Below are 10,166 nucleotides of genomic sequence, written 5' to 3'. Positions count from 1 at the left end.
TTTTTTTATAGATTAATTAAATTGTGTAATTATTATATGTATGAATGAATGAGCAGCTTATGTTCACTTAAGCATATGCGTATAGTTCTACTGAAACAGTCAAGGCTGTAGTCCACATTATCATGCGTCACCTCAGATGACCAATCAGTCATTGTCTAAATCCAAAGTCCATCAAGCATTGCAACAACCTACAAACCTACAAACAAACTGACTGGAATTCAATAATGTGCACAGCAAGTAAGTTGATCCTGGACCTTTTTCAGAAATCTTTGCTTCAAATTAATGATGTCTTGGTGATTGGTAGTAACCATTTATGGTAATTAGTTTAGGTATTACATGATAAGTACTGTCGATGTCAGCAGTTTTCTGATGAATAAATCAACTTGACGGGCCTGAATATAGATTACATGTGATGTAAATATGTTGTCTAACGCATGTGACTCGGGGGTTAAATCTTCTACTACTGCTCTAAATGTCATAACATACACAGATTTGACAAGAGTGTCAAACTTATTTAGATCACCACACCATTACTAGACTTTAAATGATGTTTGTAAAGCACTTAGGCCTTTTATCTGCTGTTACTTTCTTACTTACTAATATAACACATTTAATATGAGCCAGTCCTTGTGAGCAAACAACACAGGACCATCATATATAAATCTGTTTACACGTTCTGTTTCTCTGTTGCAGGTCTGAAACCCAATGCCAAAGATGTCTAATAGTCTACATTCATAAGCCATTAAATCCGGAGAATGCCTAAGAGTGTGACAGTGGCCTATGCGTTATGGGCTATTGGTGGTCCACTGGGACTTCACCACCTTTACTTACAAAGAGACAGTCATGCGTTGTTATGGATGGTGACCCTCGGAGGATTTGGCTTGGGCTGGGTCAGAGAGTTCATACTTATCCCTTCATACGTTGCTGCAGCCAATCGAGACACAGAGAGACTGAAACAACCTCACCAGCCTCATCCACCGGTCGTCCCACCAATAAGCCCGGTCCGATTTGCTGGACAGGTGTGCATGGGCATTTATTTTGGCGCACTGGCTCTGCTGGGACTTAACTCTCTCAGCTTTTTCTACCTACTGGTTCTTCCCTTGTTTGTGGGAGCCGGAGTACACCTGGTGTCTACAGTGGGTCATCAAACATCAGACTTTAAAAAAACCTTGACCACTTGCCTAATAGCCGCCCCTATTTTCTATGGCAGCAGACTATCACTTGTCCCCATTAGTGTGGCTGCAAGTGTCACGGCTTCACAGAATCGAAGAGAGAAACCACTACAGGCCAAGCAAGGCCTAGGTAAGATGCTTCGGCAAATTTAGTGCTCAATGATACTTTGCAGGGACATCACAAACCCAGATACATTTGAATTTAGATTATCTTTTAAAAATGTATCTAAAAAGATCTATTTTCAGGAGCCATTTATGGTCGCGTTTGGATTGTTTGACAGCACAAATCAGCTCACCTGTTGTAGTTCCAACTAAATCTGTTTTTTATAGTGAGATTGTGTATTATGAAAAAAATTAAGTTTTACATGAGTAACAGAGTTTAAGACAGAGCAGTGCCTCCAGTTAGCTTCACATCACCCATGACACCAAGATGATTTCATGTCAGTTGTTGACTGCAGAGATTACAGATTAATATGAATAAGTCATTTGTTACATATACTATTAATAATTATGTAATAAAATGTACTGGAATAGTTTAATGTGCTAAAGGTGTTTTGAAATAAAACGACTTTATAATCTCCTTCTCCCTCTTTTAGCACCCCGCCTTTACTACCTTGGTTTAGGATTGCTGGTCTTTTCTGCTCCCGTGGCCTACTGCATCTTCCACAACACCACGGCTACTCTGTATTACTTATCTGACTGTCTGTCGGCACTTCTGGATATGTTCTGGTTCATACCTTGGCTCAGAAATGTGCTGGAGTACATTCTTCTGATGCCATACAGGATCCTGTGTGCTCTGACTGGAGGAGGGTACTCTGACGAGGCCTGGAGGAGGGTGCTGGAAATACTGCTCAAAGTATACACAGAGAAAGAAAGAGACGCATTAAAGGTCAGCAAATGTCACTGGCACTTTGTATTCCCTTACACTGTATCACATGCAATATTTAGCAGCACACAAAACACACATAATGAAGACATGCAAAGAGCTTTATGCCTGAGATTGTACAGTATTGATGACTTTAGGAGATGAATCGTCAAGATCTGATACAAAGAGCTTCCCAAAGACTGTCTCATTTTTGTATTAATTTAATTCATACAGCCACCAAACATTTTCTATCAGAGAATTTGTCTCTAACAGAAATGACCAAGGCAAAGATTTTGGAATCGACATCCAAACTGGTCTGGTGGACAGGTTTCTAGCATTTGAAATTTATCAATGCACATTCTTTGTAGCACCTCAAAACAAATCAAACCATCAAATTCCACAACTTCATTCAGGAACATGCAGTTTTACTCTATTTTATGTCGATTTATCTGCTTGTTTGTTTGTAGATACTGTCCCTGTCAGAAGAGGCCACACATGAAGACATAAGTCGGAGTTATAAAGAGCTGGTTAGGACATGGCACCCGGACCATAACCCGAGCAAGGAGGCTGAAGCCATGTTTGTGAACATCCATGAGGCTTATCAACTCCTGTCCAAGCGTTACAAACCAAACAGATTCAGATAGATGCTGTAGTTGAATCACTAATTTAACTGAAATAAAGGATGCAACAATGAAAGACTAATTTTCATTATAATTTCAATTTTCATTTTCTGTCTTATTAATATTTTATTATCGATGCATATGCAACCATTTCCATTATTTATATGGTGTGTTGTTGTTTTTTATATGTTTTTAAATGTTTTGCTCATTTGAATTATGTAAAGACACTTTTAAGGAGAACTCCAGGAAGACTAGGGCTGCCGATGAAAGCATAAACCGTAACAAATATTTAGCTCTATTAGCCTACTATTGATTAATTACATAATAACAATACCAACCACTATTGGTCTTCTATTGTCTTCCTGTATTACAGACATAAAAACAAGTTTGCTGCTATCTTGTAGCATATAATGTTTGTATTAACATCATATTAATGTACTTTACTGTTACTTCAGGCTTAAGCAGAATAAACCAACAAACACACAAAAATATATTATATATATATATATATATATATATTAGATTATACTTGATTTAAGTAACATACAATGAAATGACCCAAAAACAATTTAGCTCAGGCTTTAGTACAGTTCACTCTAAGGAGTTAAATAAATGCAACAGACTTTCTGGGCAGCTTTTCCAGAATGAATGTCCCACTTGTGTGACATAATCTTCAGAATTACTTTTCAATGCCTACAAAACAGGCCACTCAGCGCAACCAGAAACCAACTTAATCAATAAGTCGATCCACCACATTGTCAGTGACAGCCTTGGACACATTCATAGCCTTATTGGTCACATCGGTCATCACACATCCCCGTGTCCCACACTCACCTCAGAATCAGAACTAGAATCAGATCAGGTTTACTGCCATTGTCAGAGAACAACATTCAATCAATCGATGCACAACACAAAACAATAAAGTCATAAAAATAAGATATCAGATTAAAAATAAAAATAATAATAATAAAATAATGAATAGTCTTAATATGTTGACACATTCCAGTCCACCTGTGCCCTCAGATGACACGCATCGATGCATTCGGCGCTCCGTCCATCAGGAGCTCTGTTGTACAATCATTAGGTCTGTATCATCCCAGCATGGGCCCGGAAGTTGTTTTGAAGGGATTCCCAGGTACAAAAAATCCCGGAGATGCTGTCGTCGCCTGGGAAAACAAACGGCGATCCAGACAATTAGAGAGACAAATAGCACTCGGCCGCCAGGTAAGACGGACGCTCGCCGAGTCCGCGGAGCCGCGCGGCGGGAACCATCCGCGCCTTTTCATGCGAAAGTACGGCGTGTTTTTGAATAGTTGCTGCTGAATGCCATTTGTCGTGTGGTCGGGTGCCATAGCAACGGGGCTCATGAGAAACACTGTACAGCCCAGGCCAGTTTTCACGTTGTGTCTGCTGACAGCGGTGTTCACGCGGACCGTTTGGACCGTCGCGACTCGTTCCACCGATGGCCACTGTGCCATTTTGTCCTCGCGGACCGCGTTTGAGCCGTAAAGACCGCATATTTGACTAATGCTGGCTAAGCAGGTAGCCGCTGGACATGACACAAAAACACGTCTGCTGCCGCCGCCGCCGCTGCATGTGTGGCTTGTCTTTTATTGTGGTGCGCTGTGTGTGGACGGTTGTCAGGCAGGTGTTGGCGCCGCGCACGTCCCCGTTTGAGTCGCCGTGCCCCGGTGTGACTGGCGCGTCTCCCGCAGCAGCAGCAGCAGCAGCAGCGCCTGTTGCTCTGCCGTGCGCGGTGTTGCTTTTCCCCCACCGCGATGAGTTGTCTCCGCCTTTTGCCCCCCCGCGAGTAGCCGCTCCGCTGTTGTCATCCATTTGAGCAAAAGGTGCAGCGCCACGCAAAATGACACATGTATGTAGTCCACATCATACAAAGAGCTAGGGCCATGTCTGAACTCATTACATTTCCCCTTAAGTAGGTGACATAAGTCCAAACTGCCTGCTGCGTGCATGACTCTTTGCACTGGGCTTTATTCAACAGCATTGAGCATTTTTTATTTATTTTTTTAGTTGTAGTTCCCATGGCAAGGCTTTTTCCTTCTTCTTTTTCCTCCGCTGTTGCAGTAAAAATGAGGCTGTAATGATAAAAGACATCCTCCCTCAGAACTCCTCCTACAATCTTCTTCATTAGAGAAAGAGTTTGTGGTATGGGTTTCATTTCAAGGGTTCATTCATTCAGTCTAATCAAGAAACAATATTAGCGTCAGTTGTAATTATTGATTTATAATTACAAGATTAACAGTTTTATTTGATTGATTTTGCAGAAGTCTGGTGAGAGAATGAATGCTGATGACTGCAATGGAAGAACATGTGCAGGTATAGTTCAAACTATAAAGCATAGATTTGTAACTTTGTTAATTTTAATAATAAAAGCATTTTTTGTGCTTCAGGCAATGGGGGAGGGTCGACAGAACAGGACTATTATGGCGGGCAGCAGGGCCCTTCAAAATCTCCCCACAGTCAGAAGTCGTCCCCTCAGCATTCACTTAGTAGTAATAATTTAGTCATGTTTGTGCATCATTGCCTTTAGAATATGTGCTCTTATTAATGTGTGTTCTTTTTCTAAAACAGCTAACTCCATTAAGGTTGAGCTGTGCAGTGATGATGAGTCACCATGTGCTCCTCAGCCCGAGAACACAGAGGAAGCCAAGGACGATCCGCTGAATGACAAAGGGGATCCCTTGGACGATGGAGGTGCAGGGTACGCTCTGTCTAGACGAGACAAGGTCAGTGTATATGGTGACATGGCCAGTCCCAACACTCCATCTTCTCCTGGGCCCATCCGATTACCCAACGGTAAACTCCAGTGTGAGGTGTGTGGTATGATCTGCATTGGACCTAATGTGCTCATGGTGCACAAGCGCAGTCACACAGGTGAGAGAAGAAACTAAACTGTTATCATTTTCTAGAAATAAATCATGATTTTCTTTTAATGTAAATGTGATTGTATAGGAGAAAGACCATTCCAGTGTAACCAGTGTGGGGCCTCATTCACTCAAAAGGGGAACCTGTTACGGCACATTAAATTACATTCAGGAGAAAAGCCTTTCAAATGTCCAATTTGCAACTACGCCTGCCGTCGGAGAGATGCCTTGGCGGGGCATTTACGCACTCATGCAGGTAAATACAAGAATAATACAAGAATACACTGGTTTATATAACAACAGGGAAAGATTAACTATGCAACTAAGCCTATTTTTGTCTTTTTGGATCACTAACACCTCTAAAAATAGCAAACGAATCAAGAAAAGTTCAAGAAAATTCTAGTCTAAGAATTTTAAACAAAACCACCTGATTTTCTGTGTAAAAACATGTTTTTGAAGTCACAGGGAGCTGTAGGCTAAAGATCTGTTACTTTATGGAGGTTAATGGGGCCTAAAAGTGAAAAGTTTTATATTGTTTTAAATTATGGAAAATTGTGTACATTTGTCAGGACAATTTTAGCTCAACAACACTAGACCTGCTAAAGTGAGAGTGAAAACGCTTACTTCAAAATCACATGCAAAGAGGGCCTGAGGGCAAAAGGAAATGGGTATCATTGTTTACCAGAAGAATGAGCATTTGAGAAATTGACATTTAATGGTTTTGAAAACAGGAAATCCTTTTTGTTAGAAAAAATATTGACAGGTGTTCACAGGTCTGGTAACAGTCTCCATTTCTGGTTAACTGTAATTGACGTCAGTTCATTTTCCGAATGCCAAGTATTGCGGTTGGTTAATTTCTCAAAAGTACATCTTCAAACGTATGCACATATTTTCTGCTGTTTTCTTATGCAGTGTCTTCTCCGACTGTGGGAAAACCTTTTAAGTGCAGCTATTGTAGTCGCAGCTACAAACAACAGAGCACGCTGGAGGAACATCTGGAGCGCTGCCATAGTTATTTAAAGAGTTTGGACAATCAGGCATCAGGAGGCGCACACACAACACATGGTCAGAGACTGTCCCTTTGTCTAATGTTATGAGCGCAGAAGTGATGTTTGAGATCAAATTATAATCTGCTCTTTATATTTGTTTTTAGATGACAAATCGGTAAATATGGAAACCATAACCAAGACAGTTCTTCAACCGTCCAATGATAAAATTCATTTTGCAGAAAGACTGTCAATTAGTATGACTAAGCGCAAAAGATCAACGCCACAAAAATTCTTAGGTATGATTTTTCCACATTTTAAATATGATCATGCTTCTAATACTAAAAACAGTTTTGTTTACTGAGCTGGGATAAAAAATTAAATAAAAAAATTTACTTCTTTTTGCATGTTTCAATGAAAGGTGAAAAGCACATGCATCTGGACCTACCTGACGCACCTTATGAACTGTCCTCTGGCTCTGAGAAGGAGGGGGAACTCTTGAGCGCTCACTTTGGGCAGGACTCTGTGGGAGGGTTACTCCTGCAAAGCACAAGAAGCAAAGAAGGCAACCATGAGCCCTCCTCACAATCTCAGCCCTATCCCACCTATCTGTCAGTTATGGGCCCCTTAAATAACAACTTACTTCCTCAGGGCCAACGAGCCCATGCAGGAAGTGGGTTGCCTTTCTGTTTAACAGGTAGAGATCCAGGTGAAAGCCAGGATGACCAACCCTCAGCTCATAGCCTCACCACCTCACCCAACGGCTGTCCTGACTCCACAGACACAGAGAGTACAGCAGAAGAGCAGAGCACAAGGGCTACAGGACCCACAAGTACCTCTAACAACCACCACCTCCACTTCCACAATGCCCCCCTGTCCCGCAGCCACCCCACTTCCAGCCCCAACCAGGCCAAAGATGTGGACACCATGTGGGTGAAAGCCAGCCCCGTGCCCCCCGCTTCAGTAAAGAGGAGCCCTCTCTCACCTCTGTCCTCCAGGGAGACCCTGCAGGTTTTAGACAGGGACGGTCGGCCAGTGCGCTCCTTTCACTGCCGCCACTGCCGCATCCTCTTCCTGGACCATGTCCTGTTCACCATTCACATGGGATGTCACGGTTTCCGCCAGCCTTTTGAGTGTAACATCTGCGGCCATAGCAGCCATGACCGCTACGAGTTCTCCTCACACATCAGCCGAGGAGAACACCAGGTGGGCTGAGAGGTGAACACAGTGCTGTCGTAGGCTCACGTTTGCTCTGCACCAGAATAGTGGCTTTAAATACATGTATTGTAAGCGAACTTTTAACTGAACCTAAATATTGAATCTTTTTATTGCACCTTTTAAAAAGAATGTGAAATCAAATTTAGGATTGCACACTCATATCAAATCATCTGGTAAAACTCATTTGCTTCTAAAGTGCCTTTTTAGGGGATTTCCTCTAAATGTATTAGAGTGACAGGGGCGCGGTGCTTTCATGTCCTGCCGAGCCATCATTTTTGAGCAAATAGTGAATATGTCTTGAGCGCACGAGTGATATGCACAGTACAATGGACACACTAAAGGGTGCACTTAGTATGCCCTAACTACTGTGCAGCATAAAAGGGTAGTTTGTTGAGAGTCAGGTAAGCTTTATATGCACTGAGAGCTTTGTGCCTCTGGGTCTTGTAGGAGCCTTTGTCATAGACAAAGCACAGAATTGGGTTGCCTTAACTTCTACAACAGTGAATTGTTGTATTGTTTACAGTAGGGTTCAACAGAGAGAATTGACCTCTGATCCAAGGAGACTGTATTTGCAGTTGCACATGTATGAGACAGGAAATGGTGGAAAAGTCTGGAGGTTGTCGTCTTTAAGTTAAAATGCGGGTTCAGGGCTTACACTTGAGTTTCGGATGCTTAAACAGGCCTTAGAGAACTGGTGCAGATCAGACCTGAGTCGAAGAGTGTACAGAGCTCAGCTGAGACAGCCTGGGTGCTAAAGCCCTGCACTTTTAGGTTCCCTGTAGCTGAATCAATATTTGCTAAAGCACTCGATGGCGTTTTACTTAGCTGTACGGCAGATAAAATACAGCATGTGGATAATAACTGATGAAGCAAAGTGCGACACCAGTGCATTTCTGATTCACTGGTTTGGCAATCTTCACGCAGCTACTACGAATCTTTTACAGTTTACCTTGGAAGGTTTTTTTTAATTAATGGCAAAAGGGTGGATTATAAGAATTAGAAAACAACTTCACTCTACTGGGTTACTCTTTGTGGTTATATAGTGTTTGTTTCAGCCTTGGTGTATTTGCATCAGCTATATTCCAAATCTTATCCAGCATATTCCTCATATCCATAAAATGTTACCTCCTGCTTCTTTAAAGCACCTGAATACCTTATTGCTACCGTACGGTGAGTTGTCTGGTTATGTTTATATTGGGAAAATGAATGAGACCAAACTCAGTATTCTTATGTGTTTTTGTGGGTTTGCTGCTTCATAGTTTTACTCAGTTTATTTTACTTGCAGGCAAAATGTACTTGAAACTGAAATGCACTTGGGTTTAAAAGTAGAGATGGAGCGAATGAGTGTAGCATGTGTGCCTGTCATATAATGCTTTTATTTGATCTGTGAATTATTTTTCAAATGTGAAGCTATTTCGGACAGTGGAAAAACGAGGCATGGATTTTTGTCTTCTTGTGTGGACTTTTAATGTTCTTCGATATTTTGTTAGTGATGTAACATGACAAAACACGTTACCTCAAAGTTTTAAGATGTACTGCCTCATAATTTCAAAGTCATGTTGCTTTCCAAGATGTAATTGCAGTTACAAATGTGCCCCTAAATATTCTGGAAACTTTTTACTGTCAATAAAGTAATGTTTGCTAAGTGATTTGTTTTGTTTTGTTCAGACTTTTTATGATTTAAGAAAATAATAATAATTAAACTGGATAGGTTAAACATCATACAACTTGAAACAATTTTTATTTTATTTCCCCCGCCACAATTAGGCTCTATTTTAACAGCCCTTTTCCGTCGGCTACCTTAACTTATAATAGGTCTACTTGTTTTAAGATAAGATGAGATAAGATATTCCTTTATTGTCGACACATGGGGAAATTTCATTGTTGCAACGCAGGTAGATACAGAGGAAAATGAGAGATAACATATAGGAAGATTAAAAAACACTCTTAATAGAAGAACTCTTATAAACAAAACTCTTATAAACAAAAACTCCGATAGAAAAAACCTCTCATTTCCTAATAAGGAATGGAAGGGAAAAATAAAGATTAAAAAAATAAAAATAATAATAATAAAATAATAATAAAATAAAATAAATGGGATGAATTTGGGACTCTGAGTCAAACAACAATCATTTTACCTATCCCAACTTTTCTTTGATGAATTATTCGATGCAGGTTCTGTCCATTCAGCAGCTCGGCCTCCATCTCAGCTAATTTAACATAATAATTTGTCACTGTTGACCTGGGTTAAACAACGCACAAAGCAAAAAATACAACACTCTGATCTCCTTATGATTTTTGTTTTTGAAGCTGGTGTTTTTGCGCCATCGTGTGGTTGGTGAGGGTAGAGGAGGAAGCTGCAGATTTTCCTCAGCATTATTATTACTTAAGTCCAGTTTATTTGCAGTTAAAAAAAACAC

At 40.8% G+C, this 10,166-nt stretch overlaps 2 protein-coding genes across 3 annotated transcripts; both read left to right on the top strand.

Moving 5' to 3' along the window:
- The first annotated feature begins 218 nt into the window (after nt 1-218).
- dnajc22 (DnaJ (Hsp40) homolog, subfamily C, member 22) lies at nt 219-2,733 on the top strand. Its single transcript, XM_072449951.1, has 4 exons — nt 219-237; nt 694-1,302; nt 1,769-2,061; nt 2,505-2,733. Exons 2-4 carry the CDS (start codon nt 756-758, stop codon nt 2,679-2,681), a joined length of 1,017 nt encoding a protein of 338 aa, XP_072306052.1. The 5' UTR covers nt 219-237; nt 694-755; the 3' UTR covers nt 2,682-2,733.
- Nucleotides 2,734-3,730: 997 nt separating this feature from the next.
- Nucleotides 3,731-9,395, top strand: ikzf4 (IKAROS family zinc finger 4). Of its 2 annotated transcripts, none has more exons than XM_072449941.1 (8): nt 3,731-3,881; nt 4,943-4,994; nt 5,069-5,167; nt 5,250-5,552; nt 5,631-5,798; nt 6,455-6,607; nt 6,696-6,827; nt 6,950-9,395. In XM_072449941.1, exons 1-8 carry the CDS (start codon nt 3,759-3,761, stop codon nt 7,741-7,743), a joined length of 1,824 nt encoding a protein of 607 aa, XP_072306042.1. In that variant the 5' UTR covers nt 3,731-3,758; the 3' UTR covers nt 7,744-9,395. The 2 variants fall into 2 exon arrangements, with proteins under 2 accessions (XP_072306042.1, XP_072306041.1); XM_072449940.1 differs by having other exon boundaries at nt 3,732-3,881; nt 5,069-5,170.
- The last annotated feature ends 771 nt before the right edge of the window (nt 9,396-10,166 follow it).

Source organism: Eucyclogobius newberryi, unplaced genomic scaffold, assembly GCF_026437365.1.
Source record: "Eucyclogobius newberryi isolate DKJ021-1_F unplaced genomic scaffold, fEucNew1.0.hap1 SCAF_17, whole genome shotgun sequence".
In the NCBI taxonomy this organism is placed as follows: domain Eukaryota; kingdom Metazoa; phylum Chordata; class Actinopteri; order Gobiiformes; family Gobiidae; genus Eucyclogobius; species Eucyclogobius newberryi.
This window is presented reverse-complemented; position numbering and strand designations above follow the sequence as displayed.